The sequence below is a fragment of the Galeopterus variegatus genome, unplaced genomic scaffold (genome assembly GCF_000696425.1).
Source record: "Galeopterus variegatus unplaced genomic scaffold, G_variegatus-3.0.2 Scaffold241, whole genome shotgun sequence".
NCBI classification, from domain to species: Eukaryota; Metazoa; Chordata; class Mammalia; order Dermoptera; family Cynocephalidae; genus Galeopterus; species Galeopterus variegatus.
In genome coordinates this window covers 802,493-822,273 of record NW_007726352.1, presented here as the reverse complement: position 1 = coordinate 822,273, position 19,781 = coordinate 802,493, and the positions used below count along the sequence as shown (strand labels likewise).

At 40.1% G+C, this 19,781-nt stretch overlaps 1 protein-coding gene across 1 annotated transcript in view; it reads left to right on the top strand.

Annotated features, from left to right (window-relative positions):
• Positions 1-10,167: 10,167 nt before the first annotated feature.
• Positions 10,168-19,781, top strand: part of CNKSR3 (CNKSR family member 3) — a 39,757-nt gene continuing 30,143 nt past the window's right edge. Inside the window, exons 1-3 of the mRNA XM_008566429.1 lie at positions 10,168-10,857; positions 17,383-17,585; positions 18,090-18,177. Of these exons, the coding sequence (XP_008564651.1) occupies positions 17,407-17,585; positions 18,090-18,177 (267 nt within the window). The 5' untranslated portion in view covers positions 10,168-10,857; positions 17,383-17,406. The remainder of the gene's footprint in view (positions 10,858-17,382; positions 17,586-18,089; positions 18,178-19,781) is intronic.

Here is a 19,781-nt window from a genome sequence, read left to right as displayed (position 1 = left end):
TTTTTTTTTTTTTTTTTTTTTTTTAGCTCTGAGGATATTTGGGACTTAAGTTTCTGGGAAGTTTATTTCCTTTTTCATACTCTGCTCTTGTAAGTAAAGGTAACTTATATAGCTCAGACATAATGTAGAAGCATAGATTTTTAGACCTGGAAGAAACCCTAGAGACTTTCTAATCCAGTTTTCAGACATTGTGTTTAGTTGTGGTACCTGTTCTTCAAGTTAAATTTAACCAGAAGCCTTGAAGGATGACTGATAAAATCAGAGCTGCAATTAGTAGTGTGTGTGGGTGTCAGTTCCAATCGAAGCCTGCTAATCCACAGATGAGGAGCCTAAGAACCAGGACTAAGTGGCTTAGCCAGCATTTCCAGGTAGTGCATGGTGTACAGCCAGGATAAGAAATCGAGTTCCTTTCAATAGAAAGCACATGAGTGGTTGCCGGGACCATGGGCCACGGGGAGGGAGTGGATAGCAAAGGGACACAAGGGAACTTTTTTAGGTGATAGAAATGTTTATATCATGATCATGGTGTGTTGACTTGATTGTGTATATTTGTCAAAACTCATCGAATTATACGGTGAAAATTGGTAAATTTTATTTTGTATAAATTATGCCTCGAAAAACTGACTAAAAGAAAAAAGTGGATGAAAAGTTGTAAGGGGTGTCCCAAAACACATTCAGGTGTTTTATTGGCAGAAAGGGGAATAACATTTTCTCTGCTTGTCAATTTGTTGTAATTATATAAAATGATTCTTTCAAAAATATACAAAGAAAAGAAAAAAATCACGTTCACTTAATTCCAGACTAGATTGGTCTAGTCTGTTTTTCTGGTTGGTGGATTTTTCCATACTTTGTACTCATCGCTGCTGTCATACCAAGAGTCTGCAAACCTTTTCTGTGAAGGGCCAGATAGTAAATATTTCAGGCTTTGTGTGCCATGAGATCTCTGTCTTAGCTACTCAACTCTGCTGCTGCAGCACAGAAGCAGCCAGAGATAATACATACGTGAAAGAGTTGTGGCCATGTCCCAGGAAAACTTTACTTAAGGAACGGGCCGTGGGCTGGATATGACCTATGAGCTGTATTTACCAACCTGTGAGTGATACTTTCATTACTTTTGGAGAAACTCAGCCAAGTGGGCATTCTCTGCATTCTCACCAGTAGGCTGGGTTTTATAGGAAGGTGGGACTATAGAGAGGTTTGGGGGAGGACGGACCCTCAAGGGCTTGAGATGATATGCTAAGCCAATGGACTTGGATCTGTAAAGGATAGGATGGTTTTGCTCAGATGGAATTTTAGAGGACAAATTAAGGGGAAGAAGGGACTGAGCATGGCAGCCAGTTTCTAGATTATCGTAGAGGCTTGGGCGAGAGATAAGCCCTCATCCTTCCCATGTTTAGCTGCAACAGTGACCATGGGAAGGAGAGGATGTAGTGAAGGGATACTTGGTAGGTACAATTGATAGTACTTGAATACCCAGTCCTTGGGGATGAAGGATGTGAAGGGGAAGAGGAAGCCTCCAAGTTCGTGGCTTAGAAAACTCTGTAAACCCCAGGGTCATTGACCAAAATCAGAAAAACAGGAGAGAGGCAGGCTTGATGAGAAAGAAGAGTTCAGGTTGGGATGCGTTGAGTTTAGATTAGAGAGCACAGTTTGGTAGCCTTCACTGTGTACTCTGCAGACTATTGATTTTTGATTATGCTTTTCCACAAGTAAATAATCTGTAAAGACACACCCACAATAAGCAGAGATTTATCTAGAAGTAATATGTACATTCTACTGTACTTGCATGTATGTTATAATATATAACATAAAAATAGACTTTTTCAAAAGATAAGACAAAGAAGAATAGTTTAAAAATCACAAGGCAGTTATGTACTTAGGGTGTGATCCTTCGTTAACATTAGGGGACGTGACACCACATTTCAAGTACTTCTTTACCGGTCTGATCATCACAGATTGGAAATACCAATTCTACCATTTTTGGTAGTTTATGCTTGTATTATCTTCAAAGTATAGTTTATATTGCAAGAATCTCTTAAGGACTCTGTCTATATTATGAGAACTAGTTGAATTAAAAGTAGATAATAAACTGCATTACAGCATAATAGGCTAAAAATGAGCCTTTTGGGGTTTTAGTCCCCTCCTATTTCTCAGTATAAGGGTCTTTGGGTACCTTATAGTACATAGTACACAGGACGTCTGACTTCACAACTCCGTGACAGCGCTAGGGTCAGTGGTATATTGAATATTAGTAAAGCTGAGATTGTTTCTTACATTTTTGGATAAAATAATATAAGTTCCTGTGTTTTCTTTCCATGTTCAATAGAAAACCTTGTGTGTTTTCCCCACTAGACCACTGGTGCAGAGTTTGGTTAAGTCCTTGCTAGTCAATAAGATTTTTTTTCCAGAGAACAAGACAGATGATCCTGAGATGAAACTAGCTACTCTAAAATTTAAGGGGCAAATGTAGGGGGACAGGCCAATGAAGGAGAGAGAGGTGTGGGGGCAGGCAAGGAGGGAGGAGAAGATTTCTGGAATGAAAAAGTTGACAACACCATCAAAACACTGTTAAGGACAGCAGAAGCAAGGACTGCAAATTATCTATCAGACTGACAATTAGTGGGTCCTTGAAAACCAGTGCAGAGCAGCTTCCATGGAGTGGTAGGGACAGGAGCCAGAAGGCATGAGTTTAGCCAACAGAAGGTCAGGGAGCCTAGACGTTAGGAGCTGATTGATTGCTCTTGAGAAATTTGGTGATAAAGAGTTGATATGACAGGGAGAGGAGTATTCTTTTTCTTTTTTATTTAGATGGAGGGTTGGGGAAGCTTTATGCTTGTATTATCTTCAAAGTATAGTTTATATTGCAAGAATCTCTTAAGGACTCTGTCTATATTATGAGAACTAGTTGAATTAAAAGTAGATAATAAACTGCATTACAGCATAATAGGCTAAAAATGAGCCTTTTGGGGTTTTAGTCCCCTCCTATTTCTCAGTATAAGGGTCTTTGGGTACGTTATAGTACATAGTACACAGGACGTCTGACTTCACAACTCCGTGACAGCGCTAGGGTCAGTGGTATATTGAATATTAGTAAAGCTGAGATTGTTTCTTACATTTTTGGATAAAATAATATAAGTTCTTGTGTTTTCTTTTCATGTTCAATAGAAAACCTTGTGTGTTCTCCCCACTAGACCACTGGTGCAGAGTTTGGTTAAGTCCTTGCTAGTCAATAAGATTTTTTTTTTTTTCCAGAGAAGAAGACAGATGATCCTGAGATGAAACTAGCTACTCTAAAATTTAAGGGGCAAATGTAGGGGGACAGGCCAATGAAGGAGAGAGAGGTGTGGGGGCAGGCAAGGAGGGAGGAGAAGATTTCTGGAATGAAAAAGTTGACAACACCATCAAAACACTGTTAAGGACAGCAGAAGCAAGGACTGCAAATTATCTATCAGACTGACAATTAGTGGGTCCTTGAAAACCAGTGCAGAGCAGCTTCCATGGAGTGGTAGGGACAGGAGCCAGAAGGCATGAGTTTAGCCAACAGAAGGTCAGGGAGCCTAGACGTTAGGAGCTGATTGATTGCTCTTGAGAAATTTGGTGATAAAGAGTTGATATGACAGGGAGAGGAGTATTCTTTTTCTTTTTTATTTAGATGGAGGGTTGGGGAAGCTGTTGAAGAGATGGGAGGCTGAAAATGCAAAAATCAGTGAGGATAAATTAGGTCCTAGGGAAGTGGGAGGGAGTGGGTTTGAAAATATAAAATGAGGACTTTGGAATGGGAGGAGAAAATAATCTTAATTTGCCACTGAAGTATGTAGGTGAGTTCATGTTATGTAGCAGGAAGATTCCAATTTCTGGAAGTCTTGGGGTAGGTGGGGTAGGCGAATATAGGGGACTTGAGGAAGGTTGGACATAGTCACTGTGTGGAATTAGGGGGGTGACCAAAAAGAGACAGACTTCAAGCAGTATTTAGTGCCGGACTGAGATTAGACAGCATCTCTTAGACTGGTGTCAGTACTCCCGCCTGTCACTTATTATTTGTTTAGGGGCTCTTCGATGGGAGTATAAAACTGCCACAAGGTGTGTTGGTCAGATTAAGGGATAACTGCTTAGTCCCATAGGTTCTTTTCTTTGGAGTCTGACTACAGACTCCAAACATAGAGGAAAAAAGAAAGAAAAAGTGAGCTTTGCATGCTACCGCTTGTCCTCCTGAGATCTGTGAATGAAGGTAGATCCTGATCCAAGGAACAGAGGTCGTGGCTGTGGTTTCTCCACTCAGAACAATTACAGAATATTCCGATGGGAGGTAGAGAATGGGGTTGTTTGAAAAAGTGAGCTTTGCATGCTACCGCTTGTCCTCCTGAGATCTGTGAATGAAGGTAGATCCCGATCCAAGGAACAGAGGTCGTTGCTGTGGTTTCTCCACTCAGAACAATTACAGAATATTCCGATGGGAGGTAGAGAATGGGGTTGTTTCAATAGCTTGCAGCCTTCTGAGGAAACTGGGTCCTTCCACGTCCAGGGGGAGGAACATGCTTCCGTGGGTCCCTCAGCAGATACAAAGGCTGGGTGCGTGCCCTTTTGTCTTAGGCTGCCTCTGGGAAGGGGCTCTTGGGGCCCCCCACTCCCGTTCCTAGAGGTACTGACTGGAGTTTTGACTCGCTGAGAAAGGTCAGTCAGTCATGGGCCTGTCCAACCAGGCAAAAAGAATTCATCAATCCTTTAAAATTATATAGCTAAAAGTCAGAACACCCTGTGTTTCAAACAAGGTATTATTGTTTAAACTCAAAATGCTGTATTTAAGTCAGTTTTATCAGCTAGTTTTAAAATTAAGGCCTACAGATATCAGCAAAACAACAAGAGTGACAAAAGAAAGTCATTTAAAGTTATATCATTGAGTGACTCACCTCCTGAAAGGGCACTCAGTTGTGCTACCAATATACCACCCTTCTGAATTTCAGTGTGCTCTGAAATCAGCTTTGTTCCATTAGTCATATTATGTTCACACAGGAGCCAGAACATATTGAGCTTCAGTTTGAAACCTGACTTTTTATTCTTAGCAAGATGTCATGTTTGAGGGAATTTGTAATATACTGGACAGGGTGTCAGCAAGTTGGGAAGGCCGAAGAGCTTCAGTGTCAGGTCTGTACCATTTAGTGTGTTGGGAATTCTGAGAATATTGTAATTAGTGTAAAATACACGACCCAAGCCTTGTTTCCTTTCCTCTGGTTCAGATCATCAAAAACTGACCCTTGTCTTTTCGCGGCAGAGGCATGTCCCCAGTAGAGTGCCTTGGGTGTGGTATTGCTCCATAAACTTTGTTGAATTAAATTGAATTTGTGTGCATCTGTGATGATTCTCCTAGTTGAAGAATGCAGTCTACTCAAATCCTGTTGGAATAAATCTTTAGCATTCTCTGTCACTTGTGCCCCTTGGAAGTTCTGAATAAGATGGGAGGCTACTAGCTTTAGTTAATCCAGTTTCTGAATGAAAACAAAACAAATTACCCTCTGGTTAAAACATGCGTTAGTGGTCAAAGGAGTCATATGAAATGCTGTAAAAGCCACTCTGGGCCCACCGTATTTGGAGAATCAGAGCATCTGCAGACTGAGCCTGGTAGGCCAGAAGCATAGCTACCAAAGGGCGGCTGCGTGGTACTTTCCACTGAAGTCATGATGGACTGTTTGCATTCTGGGGCCTACTGAATGATCTGGTTTTAGTCTTGTACAGAAATAAGAAGAGAATATCCCTAGATTGTTTTACATTGGGACATTTACTCTGACTTCTTAATCTTCATGTACATAATCCTTTCCACATTTGGGGGAGATTAATTAATAAAAATCCATTCTTCGTACAAGGCAAGTATCTTGTCAGAGACTGGCACTGAGAGGTTTGGGGTTTAATTTTGTTTATATTTTTCTTTATGTGGAAATGACCTCCTTTAATCTTCAAACATCAAAACTTACAGCAAATACCTGTAACTGATGTCACAATCACGTTTCTTTATCTTTAGTTAGTGTTAGTTACTGACTTACATCAGAAAATAAAAGCAGCTTGCATTGGAAAATAAAAGCACTTTTGTGCATTGGTGTAACATTAATATTTACCTGAAGTTCTCTTTCTTTATGTGTTCATTTGTTTATTTCACAAATATTAATTAAGCACCAGTAAAGATCTGCTATTTCCCAGTGGAATAAGCAATGAACAAAATGAATTCTCTGCTGTTATGGCGCTTCAGTTCTGATATAAATCATAAAACATTTTTAGGTGAAACCAGTGATTATTGCAGGCTTCCAAATTTGGGAACACTTTCCAGGGAAGATCATAACATGGGCTGTTGAGATGTTGTTTTATCTCCATTAAACTCTGTTCTAGAGGGGCCACTAAGCATTTGGTAGTTTCTGTGTCTCTCTAGCAACTTTTATTCTGAACACTTAGAAAATGATGGACGTGGATAAATCACATTTTTAAAAAAAATTTAACAAAATTTATAGAGTGTTTTCTATGTGCTCCATAGTGTTTTAAGCTCTTTAAAAATATTAACATTTAGTTTTCATTACAATTCTACATACCGGGAAGTATCAGTCTCCCTGCTTTACAAATGAGGCAACGAGTGACTCGCCCTGGGTTACCCAGTTGGTAGGAAGGGGTCTCGGGCACCTGACCACTGCCCCGCTGCTTTCTACATCTGGGGTGAGAGATCTGTTTTTTTCCTTCTTGCATTTAGCATTTCTTTTAAATTTAGGTTTATTTACAGACAGATTCAGTGACAGTGGAGGAAGTCTGGGCCCTCCCATTCTATGGGCGCCTCTCCTTTTCAATCATGATTCTTTCACAATGAGTTATGTGTTTCATTTAATTTGTGTGGAATTTGTTTAATCTAATTTTACTTAATTTTGTGTTTGTCTTGTTCCTGCTAGACTTTCTGTCAGTTCCTTGAAGCAGGAAACTGGCAAATAGGTACATTTGACAAATAAGTAAAAGATGTGGATTATTGCAAATTCTAAAACTATTAGATCAGTTTACTTGAAATGAAGGATTTCCTCCTTTGTGGGACTGTGTAATAGTTTAATTTAGCTGTTTATAAGTGTTTAATTGTATTCTAAACAATAGGATAACTGGACAATAGGTCATAATGTATTGGAAAAATAGACCTCTGGGGGCAATACTATTTAAAATCTAGCATATTCAATGTATGTGTACCTAGAGGGGAAAGTGTCTAAGCCACAACAGATTCTGTTTCTTATATAGGTAGCCACATGGTGTTTCTACCCGATAGTTCTCCTGCATCTCAGGGAACTTTTGATTATTTGAGGTTACATTGCGTGTAGTACCTCAAGGAGATCCTGGTCCATTTCTCAGGGACCTGTTCTTCAGTTCTCACTTTCTGATCATTTGCAAACTGCACCTGATTGAGAACCTTCCTCAGACGTCCTATCTCAACCTTCTTTTTGTGCCCTAAAATATTTCCTTAATGCTCTAAAGCTACTTCTGAGATCCTATTTCTTCAGTGAATTTTTTAGTTAATTAAAAGAGAAATCTGGCTTCATCTTTATTTCTCCTTATCACACAGGAATGAAGTTTAACGAACATCCATTGTACATGATTTTTTTTTTACTTTAATTTTAATGGACTAAAATTTATTCCACACGTGAAAACTATTGTGAGTCTCTTGGTTTTATGCTTGTATTTTGAGCAACGAATGAGCTTGCTTAGCTCAGTCAACATCAATTTCAATTCCACTGGTCACGGGACCTTGTTTACTTTAAGAAAAAGTTCATCACATGTGGATGAATATGAAATAAAATGTTATTTGGTTTGCTCGGGTTGCATTAACAGAGTACCATAGACTGGGTGGCTGAAACAACAGAAATTAATTTTATCGCAGTTCTGGAGGCTGGAAGTCTGGAATCAAGGCGTGGGCAGGGTTGGCTTCTTTGGAGCCTCTTTTGCTGGTTTGTACATGGGCATCTTTCCCCTGTATTTTTGCGTGGTCTTCTCTCTGTGCATATCTGTGTCTTAAACTCCTCTTCTTATAAGGACCCCAGTCATATGGATTGAGCCCCCACCAATGATGTCATTTTAACATAAGTACCTCTTTAAAGACTCTCTCCAAATACATTCTGAGGTACTAGGGGTTGGGACTTCAACATATGAGTGTGGAGAGGGGACACGATTCAGGCACAACAGATTTAAATATGTAACGTAATTGTTCTAAACTTTTATGACAAATTGAAACAAAAATTCTTTTTAAAGCTTCAAAGGAGGCCAGCGAAGACAATATCTTGAAGGAGGGGAATATGGAGGGTCTGGTCGTGATCTGGCTTAGAACTGGCTAAGTGATTTAGGGTAAAATTTATAGTAATTCATTTTTCAAATGTCTGCACTTTCCCAGCTTTTTACATTCAGTGAGATCTGAAGAATCTTTTAAGTACCTCTAAGATTCTGTGATTCTATTTTAATAACAGTTTTGTAATTAGACCTCACTGCTGATTTAGGTAAATGCCTGGAGAAGAATTTTTATAATCCTATGTTATAATCCTGTTTTGCCAAGGAAAATGCAAAAGAGCGAGGCTGTGTCCAACAGACCTTGATTTGAATTTGAGCTCTTCTGTATCAAGCAGGAGGAAATGGCTGTACAAATCCTTCTCTTGGCATCTTACCAGGTATGTGATTGTGAATGGGTTACACATCCTCCATCTTACCAGCTACGTGACTGTGGACAGGTTATGTGTCCTCTATAAACCTTACTTTCTTCACCCATAAAGTGGGAACAGAGTAGTTAGGAGGCTCTCCTCCAGTCCTGTCTCTGTCACTGTTGCCTGCTGCAGGTAGATACTGCCCCTCTGCAGACAGCTGACTCTGGGTGACTTGGTGCTGTGACAGCCTTTGCAGTCCAGGTGTGGCACTGGTCTCCATCCGCTGCCTGCCCCTCACATGCCATGGAGGCCACTTGCAGCTCGAGGTTGAGTGGAGCTGGGTTTGTATCAATGTCTCCAAACCCACTTGCTGTGGGATAGAGCCCTTCTGCTGGACACATGTCACTTCAGGGAGCATGGGCTGGTTCCAAGTGGTTACCATAAAATTAATTTTTTCTTACTTCCTATTCCTATATTTGCTGGTCCCAAATGGTTATCAGAAAACTCCTTTTCCTATATCTTATTACCAGGAGGCAAATGGTGAAAGTTTGTGGGACAGAGATGTAGTTTAGCCGCACACATCAGATTTCAAGATCCATGGGCTGCAGTATTGCCAAAAGTAAGCGCTGGACCTTGTGTCTACTTTTGAGCCTAGAGAAGTACCCACATTTTACGGCTTTTGTGAGGGTTAAATGCAATAAGTGTGTGTGTGTGTGTGTGTGTGTGTGTGTGTTGGGTGGGGGATAGCACCATGCTTTCCACATGCTTCATTCTGTTAAATTGGGTGCTTATCTTTTGTGTTGGGATTGAATTTATGTAAATCTAGTCTTTAAAACCCTAAGGTGACTTTTTTTGTTTTTTTGATGGCTGGCTGGTACAGGGATCTGAACCCCTTGACCTTGGTGTTATAACACTGTGGTCTAACCAATGGAGCTAACTGGCCAGCCCCCACTAAGGTGACTTTTAGCACTAGGCTTGAATAGATCAATTGATTCAGGGTAAAATTTTGTTCTGGTAAAACCATTAAAACAAGTTGACCAGAGAGTTCTCTGTACAGGAATAAAGATTCCCAAGTTCAGTTTGGCTTACCCACTTTAGTCATTGTAGAAGAGCATTAAAATATGACATTCTTGGCTGTAGTATTTGAGCTGGAATAATTCCCATGAATTAATCCATTTAACATTGCTTTTCTCTGGTACCACTGCTGATACTTCCTCTTTTAGACTCTGTATTCATCAGAACTTTTTCAGTTGCAAGGGACAGAAACTGAACACAAACAAGCTTAAGCTAAAAAGAGAATTCATTTAAATTTAAGTGAGAAATTCTAGGGGTATAAGTATGTTTAAGCAGCGTTAGATCCAAGGGCATATAAGATATTATCAGAACATTTTCTCTCTCTCTCAATTGGATTTATCCTTGGAAAACTGATCAGAAAAATGACTGCCAGTATTGGCAAGGTTGTATCCTATGACTTCCAGTTGGAAAGGAAGAGCTTCTCTCTGCTTGTGTTATATATCAAATATCAGGGAAGATTTGATTGGTTCTGCTCGAGTCACACAGCCATCCTTTGCACCCATGACTGGCTGGTGTATAGAGTATTGTGGCCACCCTGGCCGTGTGCCACCACTGTGGCAAAAGCATCTTGATTAGCAAGCCCACTGGGATTACATGGGACGGGAGAGGGATGGTGTCCCAAAGGAAGGGTTGCTTAGCAAACAGATGACATATGTCTGGTACACATAACTAGCATTTCAAATCAGCAGAGGTTTAGTGTTTATTCCTTTAGTTTACAGGGAATGGGAAGGCAACTATTATAAAATTGTGCCAGATCCATTTGAGAATTTTGAGCTCCACATTGAAAAAACCTGTTTGAAATGAGAAGATGTCATGTATTGCCCATCAGGTGGAATATACATTATATAGTCAGTCAAATAGTGGCAGCGTAATTGATGATTGCTGAGGTTGATTTCAATGTGGGTAATGTAAGTGAGGTTGATTGAAACGTGGGGATAAAGGAACAAAATGACAATGATTGACTTTTGTTCTTTTGGTAGGGTTGGATGACTGCCTGCAGCAGTATGTCCACAAGTTTGAACGGGAGAAGATAAACGGAGAGCAGCTGCTGCAGATTTCCCATCAGGATCTTGAGGAGCTTGGGGTCACACGGATCGGACACCAGGAGCTTGTGTTGGAGGCTGTTGACCTTCTCTGTGCACTGGTTAGTTCAGAAAAAGGTGGTCTGTACCGTGATGGTGTTCTTCAGAACCTCATTTTCTTAAATCCTAATTGTTTGTGATTTAACGTATCATCATTTTCTTAACGATCCATTGAAGTGAAGCACGAGTTAAAGATAACATAAGAAGGGAAGAAAATAAATCATCTTCTACATTAGGGGTTGGTAAACTATGGCCTTCCAGTTAAATCTGGCCCACTATTTTTGTAAATAAAGTTTTATTGGAGCCCAGCTGTACCCATTCATTTATACGTGTCTGTGGCTGCTTTTGTGTTACAGTGACAGAGTTGAGTAGTTGTAACAGGGACCATCTGGTCCCCTGAAGCTCAAAATATTTACTATTTTGCCCTTTACAGAAAAAGGTAGCCTTTTACAGAAAATGTCTGTATTAGTCTTATTTTCTTATCTTTTATAAAGAATAAAAAGATGAAGATAGTCCTGAATGAAAATGTCATCTTCGTAATTAAAATGAGAAATGGGTTCTGGTTTTCATGTCTGTTTTTCTTTCTATAAAAAGCATTTGAATTTCATAGATATTTGTGATATTTCAATAATCACAAATTGTGAAATTTATGATATTTCAGATGTTAGTGCTTGAAATAATCTATGAAATGGTAGCTAGATGGGAAAAAGATGTGAACTTCATTACATTTTGCAGATGATTGAGCTTTGGCTGTAATGTGAGTTAAATCCTGCTGGGTCCTGATACTTGCATTACACCTGTGGCTGCATGGGGAGCTCCTTCAGGTGTGGGCTAACAACACCTGTAAGGGCATTTTGTTTGCAAACTTGTCGGCATAGGTGGGATTCAAGTCTGCCCGTCATGGTGCCGTGCTAAGCATGCAGTTTACTTAACTGCCAGGACTTGGACCAACTCTGCAGCATTCAAGCTGGGTTAGTAATGCTCTGAACCCGAGCCAGGGGCATATACAATTACATCACTGAGAATGGTGGGAAAGAATGCACTGCCGATTCTTTTGCCATTGCTGGTCTGCGTTCCGTTGATTATATAACACTTGCTGCATTGTGCGTATTCTTCTTCTTAAAATGGACAGAGACTTGTCTTCTGCTCTGAGATGCGCTGCTCTTGTTTAGGAAAGTAATGGGGAAATTATTTGTGGTTGATAAATGAGCTGCCACAAGGGAGATGCTTTGGCCAAGTGGTCTGAGCACTGGCCCGGGAGGCAGGATTTTTGCATTCTAATCCTGGCTCTGTGACATGCTACTCCCTCTGTGACCTCTGGGGAAAGGCTGGCATCTGTTTTCTCCATCTGTACAGTAACACTCACCTTAGATGTGGCCGTGTGCTAATGTGTAAGTGGTTTGCACTGCCGAGAAGATGATGTCTGAGCATCCTGTTTATTATTAAAACTGGAGGTTTCTCATATTGTCAAACATGTTTGAGTTTCCTCCTGTACTCTCTGGGAACATGGCTTTTTGGTCTTTTCTGCTAAATGTTCTGCAAATTTGAATTGTTTCTTTCATTTTGCAGTAATACTTTGAGGACAGGTAAATTACTTGGAAATCCACAGTGTGGGAAATGAAGAGGCATGTTGCACAAATCAAGCGGGATGAGACACAGAACGGCTGCCTCTGGCATTCTCTGTGCTTTTTCCTCTTCCTTATGTCTTAAAATATTAGACAAAAAATGAACAAAGCTGGACAAATGCCAGAACCTAAAGCTGTGTTTTATCTTCTACAATTTCCTTCTAATTTCCTTTGTAGACCAAGCTTTGACCTCAGATTCATTCTGGGCCTGTTCTGTGCAACAGAGCGCCTCTGACTGCATTGAACAGGGGGCTGGGGGGGGGGCACTTGAGGGGTCACAAATGAATGTGCCTTTTCTGGGCTGGGGAGCGTTTTAGTAGTTTTAGTAAAATATCTTTAGCCTTGATATAATTTCCTTTTAAAATATTCTTATTATATTTCATGTTCTAATAATACTATTTAATCCACTTAGACCATATAGATCTTCAGATATATAAAATGGTGATAACTTTTTCTTTCAACAATCCATCGCCTGAGCAGTTAGTGTATAATTGCAGTTGGCCCTTGTGTTTATAAAAGAGGTTGTTGGGCCGGCCCGGTGGTGCACTGGAGAGTGCGCCGCTTGGGAGTGTGGCGGCGCTCCTGCCGAGGGTTCGGATCCCATGTGGAGACCGGTTCCCGCTCACTGGCTGAGCGTGGTGCGGGCGCAACACCGAGGGTTGCGATCCTGTTGCCGGTCCCCGGTGCGGGCGTGACACCGAGGGTTGCGATCCCATTACCGGTCAGTAAAAAAGACAAAAAGGAAAAAAAAAAAAGAGGTTTTCATGTAAACTGAGTTTAGTGGATGTTGATTTTGTGATAGACAGGAAATGAATAGAATTAGAAGAAAGGACAGGGGCGGGGGAGGAAAAAACAAAACCACTGGAAAGTTTCGGAGCAAAAAGAAGAGCAGACAGAATGGATAGGGACCTAACAAGTGGAGCGCTATTGATTCAGATTCCAAAACTGGTGAGCAGTGGCTCACAGATAGCTGGTCATGGTTAGAGAGCTAGGAGAGGAATTGCCTTGTGTGAACATTGACCTCGGCTGGCAGGAGCAGCTTAGGAGAGTGACTTGTATTATGAGGTAGAACCAGGGCCACTTCCCAGAACTAAGTTAGAATCTGGACCCAATTTTTCTTCCTCTGTCTATGGCAGAGGAGCAGCTGAGACAGACTCTAGAGCTGCTCTTTCCAGTAGGATAGCTATTAGCCACACGTGACTATGAGTATTTAAATGAACATTAGTTAAAATGCAATAAATTTCATTCCTCAGTTGCACTAGCTACATTTCAAGTGCTCAGTAGCTACATGTGGCTAGTGGGTACCATACTGGTCAACACAGATGAAGAAATTTTTCATCATTGTAGAAAGTTCTGTTGGACAGCATTGATCAAGAGGGTGTGGTTGAGAGTAACAAAATCTAACTGTAACTGATGTTCGTTGCCAAATCAGTGAGGCCCTAGTTTCCTGAGGACTGAGACAGGGACAGCTATGTTTTTTAAGGCTGAAGTAGGCTGAGAAGTGAACCAAGTTAGAATTAATACATGTGTTAGGTGATGCTACCTAAAACTGTGGTTAAGTGAAATACCTGTAATGAATTTATCTGTCCAGAGTGCTTAGGCACACTGGTGTACCCCTGAGATTATTTATTGTTCATCATTTACCCATGGCAAATCATTAAAAATATTACCTTTTTTATGAGAAGAAATCATGCAGGAAGAGTCATCTTTGCTAGTAGTTTGTATTTAACTTGATCGTGCTTATGAGCTTATTAAATGCCTTAAGGAAAACTGTGAAGTGTATTTCTTAGGTTGCCGCTTAATTGACCCAAGTTAATAGTATGGCTTTGATTGTGTGTCTCTGGCACCTATTAATCCCTTGTGTCAGATCATAGTACAGGAGGAATGACAAGAAGGTAGAAGTTGGGTAAGGTTGTCCTTAGCTAAAATGTATATAATCTTAAGGCACCAGAAGAGTGAGAATCTGGCCTCTTTCCTTTTCTCCCATCTACTGTGTGGTTTCTCCAGCCAGATTGGGAAAGGATCCCTGAACGTTGACTCTTAATAAGGGAAATCTCAGTACAAGGGTTTTAGTGTGTGTATAGATTTTCAGAGACTTCCTACATTTGTTATGTAGTTTGTATCTTCTTGATGCCTTATCTTAAAGCAGTTTCTGAAGGAGACAGATTTTAGGGAAAAGACTCATGAAAACAATCAAATTTGGTCTGAGGAATTATTCACTTTCTATCTTTCACTGTGGGGCACTTAAGTCAAAAATCCTTTCCTGATTATGTTTCTACAGTAGAGGTTCTTTTGAACTAATATAATCAGTTTCTTGTTCTCTCCTTATTGTGGAATGGGGTCAAAGAGGAAGGAACTTTCCTTTACTTCCTTCCTTTTAAAAATTATATTCTATCTTAGCTATATCTGTCCATCTTTTCAGTTCCATTATTTGTTTTGGAAAATAAAGAATCAGAACAGAGTGAGTGGAAAATGAAGAGAGCCAGTCATGATCAGCCACCCTCCCCCTTTATTTCAATATTAAAAGTTGTAGGATTGTAGAAGATTGAGGTTTAAAGTTTCTTGCAAGAGTAAAATGCATGTAATCCGCTTTGAGTTCAAGAAGTTAATGTTGTGTGTAGTAATAAAAGTTCTGAGTAATTTATGGTGACACTGACTATTGAAAGCCGGCTTTCCTTTTAGTTCAAAACTCTTGGTTTAAGTTGGCAGGCTGAGTAATTGGCTGAACGAGGGGAGTTCAGTCATAATCACAAGTCCCTCAAAACAAGCTGTGTCATGTGGGCTCTTTGTCCCCTCAATTGTGACCCTTTGATTCTTTGAATTTAAAAAGCCGTGTTGAAAATCCATCTTATTTTGTCTTCTCTGTTGAAGGGCAGAGAAGTCTCTATTTTAGTCTCTAGAATATAACAGAAAAAAAGAATAAATATAAGATTTAGAAAGAACATGACTGTTAGTTAATACAGAACACTCATTATATTTTGAAATTTAGTTTCTTTCTTAAAGCTCATAAAAGACCATTTTCAGTTAATTTGTACTGAACTCCTTTCAAGATTTAGTTTGAACTAAAGTTTTTAAAATTATTTTTTATTTTACTGAGAAGCAACATAATTTACACTTCAAATAAAATCTATTTAAAGTTAGAATTGTTTTCATTAAAACTTCTGTTGTTAACAACTTATTATTGTTCAGCTTGCCCACCCCCCAAAAGTTTTAACAAACCTCTGAGTATATTGATGCTTTCTGTACCCTGATTTTCAAACATGGCTTGCTCCTCTCTGGCCCCGGTAGCTCAAATGGCTGAAGCCGGATGAAAGATGCTTCTAATATTTCAAAAGTGATGGAGCAGGACAGGATAGAATTTGGGGGAGTCAAGCAGCTTGTTGGTTTGTGCTGCATCCGAGATCAATGGCCAGTTTTCCTTATTCTTGTATAACATGCATTCTGTGTTGTCTTATCACTTGACCCTTTCTTCAGCAGGGTGTGTGGAAGGGGGGATTTACAGCAGAGTGATCAAAAGCTTGTGCCCTAGATGGAGATTGCCCTGATTAGAATCCCAGCCTTACCCCTGATTAGCTGTGTAACTTTGGAGAGTTTATTTACAGTTTCTGTGCCTTTCAGCAGGGTGTGTGGAAGGGGGGATTTACAGCAGAGTGATCAAAAGCTTGTGCCCTAGATGCAGATTGCCCTGATTAGAATCCCAGCCTTACCCCTGATTAGCTGTGTAACTTTGGAGAGTTTATTTACAGTTTCTGTGCCTTAGTTTCCTCACCTGTAATAAAGAGATAATAACATTTCCACCCTCATGGACTGTTTCCCTGAGATAATACATGTCAAACACTTGGCCCAGTTCCTGGCAAAGACTTAGTGTTCAATAATGTTAGCCATTATATTATCCCCAGTTTTTAAATGGCACCAGATTCTTGCTTTGGGATGCTATTGAGACAGTATAATATACCCCTTCACTTTTTGTTAAAATGATAAAACATTAATTTAGGACATGTATGTGCAATTGAATTCAGAAATTCATATTCCATCTCCAAAGTCATTTCAGATTTATGTGTTGTTTCCTGAGATTGGTTATTTATCTGAAAAAAGATTGTAGGTAGTATTGTCACATGAAATTGATTTTTTTTAAAGCTCCGGAGTAAGTTGAACATTGTTCAAAAAGAGCACAGGTTAGAAGCTCGAGAGAGGGGAATTACATTGTAGGTTAGCTGACGTTTAGTTAGTGCTGCTCTGTTTTATGTGAATCTCATCTGATGGAAATTCATCCATTCAATGAGTATATTATTATCTGCTGTTCTGGAAAGACAGCAGTGAGCAGTACACACAGAGCTCTGCTCCTGCAGACTTGTATCCCAGCGGAGGAGGACAGTGACACATGGGGATTCAGATGGGGGCTCAAGTGGGTGAGATGCTAGAGAGTGACTTGCAGAGGTGATTCTGCCCCCAGGGGATGCATGGAAATGTCAGGAGTCATTTTTGGTTGTCACATCTTGGGAGAGGGTGTTACTACCTTCTAATGGGTAGAGGCCGGGGTGCTGCTAAATATCATGCAATGTACCCCCACACCCACAGCAACGACTTATCTGGCCCCCAATGACAGTAGGGCTGAGGTCGAGAAACCCTGCTCTAGATTAAATGATCAGGGAAGCCTTGTAGTAGGGGGGGATATTTGGGCCAGGACCTAAGTGATGAGGTTAGATGTTCATGCCAAGATCTGTGGGAAGAGCATTTTTGGAAGAGGAACTAGCAAGTTCCTGAGGCAGGAGCTGGCTGTGGGAGGAGCAGAGAGAAGCCTGGTGTGGCTGCAGTGGGTGGGGTGGGCCGTGGGTAGATCATGCAGGGTTTTGTGGTTGTGGTAGGAGTTTTTCATGTTACTTAGTGGGCTTTTGAATTACTACAAAAGTTAGGACATTGTTGATTATTTTGAATTTTTCCCTTTGATTTTGTTTTCCACAGAATTATGGCCTTGAAACCGATAATATGAAGAACTTGATTCTGAAACTGCGAGCGTCTTCCCACAATTTACATAATTACATAAGTAGCCGGCGGAAAAGTCCAGCTTATGATGGGAACTCCTCCCGCAAGCCCCCCAACGAGTTCCTGACCTCTGTGGTGGAGCTGATCGGTGCTGCGAAGGCCTTGTTAGCTTGGCTGGACCGGTAAGTTGCGGATGTGCCTTTTACTGTCCTGTAAAAGTAGGGTCTGAGATGCATAGAAGCCTGTACTTTGTTCTAGGAAAATGAATCATTATCTTTTTTCATGTCCTTTTCACTGGAACTCAAGGATAGATTTTAGGGTTCCTTTGGAAGTCACTTAAAAGGCTAATAGCAGGAACAAATTAACCTCAGTTTACAGAAGAGTGAAACTGCTAAAGGTTGTGTTTTCCAGAGATTAACCATTAATGATTTGGTTGGTATGAAGACTGTTAGTTGACTTCTGAATGGATGTTAACTCTCTTGGCTCATTTTTTGATGTGTTTTTATTTAGCATTGTCTCTTTTCTATTTAGATTTCTGTTTTAAGTGTTACTTGAGAGGAAACAGTTATGTAACAAATAATTTAAACTAGCCTGTTGTGTAGCTATGCCTGTCAACATACAATGTGGGATCCCAGTGGATTCCCCTGACCCTCTTTTTTTTTAAGAGGATTTTTGTTACTTTGTAGGGCTCCGTTTACAGGGATCACTGATTTCTCAGTAACGAAGAACAAGATCATTCAGCTTTGCTTGGACCTGACCACTACAGTCCAGAAGGTCAGTAGCACGTCATTATCACTTTGGAAAGTTTTTTTTCTCCTTTTCCCTTTTCCTCTTCTTCAAAGGATTTCCATGCAGGTATCCCCGCCGCCCCTCGCTTTTTAAAATTACAACTGGAGAGAGATGAAAGGCTTTGAATTAGATTCATTGTACAGATAGATGATTTCTGTGCAAAATGGCCAGTGGCCTTTGAATCAAAGATTTCCTTTGTTTTAACAGTCCTGTGCTTCCTCTAAAATGTCAGAACACTTAATTTTTTTAATATAAATTCTGGGGTAACTAAATTTCACTCGAATCTGTATTCTGAGTACTTTACTGTATCTGCTTCTGAATTTTCTTTTCATTTCACTTGTGGTTGCTGGACGATGCAGGTTACAATGCAGTAACAACCACGACACCTCAGCAGTTTATTCCTTGATTATTTATATTTAGGTTGGTCAGCTGGGGACTCTGCTGCTCTTCTGCTCGCTTCAGGATGGGGGCTAACAGGACAACCAGCATCTCATGTTGCTTGTCCCTGTAGCAGAGAGACAGAACCTTGGAAGTTCCCACACTGACAGATATTCTGGTTTGGAAGTGACACATGTCAGTTTCACTCACGGCTCATTGGCCAGACTTAGGTATCTTAGTAAGGGCTCAGGAAGTCTTATATCAGTCCATCTGTAACTTTTCTAGCTTCTGTGATCCTAACATTTTTTAAAAAAATGTCTTATTAGACCATCAGTTCTTAAGACCACCTTCTGTCATATTATTTGGCATATAACAGACACTTGTGAAATGTTTTGAATTGAAATGAGGCTATAAAATGTAAGGAAGGATATATATATATATTATTTTCTTTTTTTTTTTTTTACATGTCCCATTTGGTTCTAAAATCCCATGATTTCATGTTTGTTTTCACTGCTGATTTGGCAAAAATAAAGCACATTCTTCCCTCAGTCCTGACCATGTCATAACAGATGCAATTATGAAAAGCTGTGTGCTGTTTGTCTCTGGAACATGAAGAGTGAAGTCTGGCGTGGCATGTGACAGTTGTTTGAGATCCAGTCCTGGGCAGCCATTGAACTTAAAACACATGTATTTTTGAGGCCATGTTCTTAGAAAGGTGCTCAGAGCAACTAAAGTAGTACTGTGTCTTTGCTGTTTTTATGATGCATAAGGTAATTTTGACAAAAAGAGTCTGATACTGCTCAGAGCAACTAAAGTAGTACTGTGTCTTTGCTGTTTTTATGATGCATAAGGTAATTTTGAAAAAAAAGAGTCTGATACTGTTTGTGATACATTGTTCATATAGCCAAGGAGTCCTGGCACTTGTGGCAGAAGGCATTTCCCTGATACCTGGAGCATTCTTTTTCTTCTGTTACCTCCTTTCCATAATATTCTGCCTCCTATTTTGATTTTTTTGTTCTATTTTGATTTTTAACAGAGTTTACTTATGATCACTTAAGTGAAAGTGTAAGAGTTAAACATTGTTATAGCAAATGGGAAAGTTTTGCTCATAGGTGCATTTGTGTTTTATTGTGGCATGTGACAGTTGTTTGAGGTCCAGTCCTGGGCAGCCATTGAACTTAAAACACATGTTTTTTTCCTTTTTGTCTTTG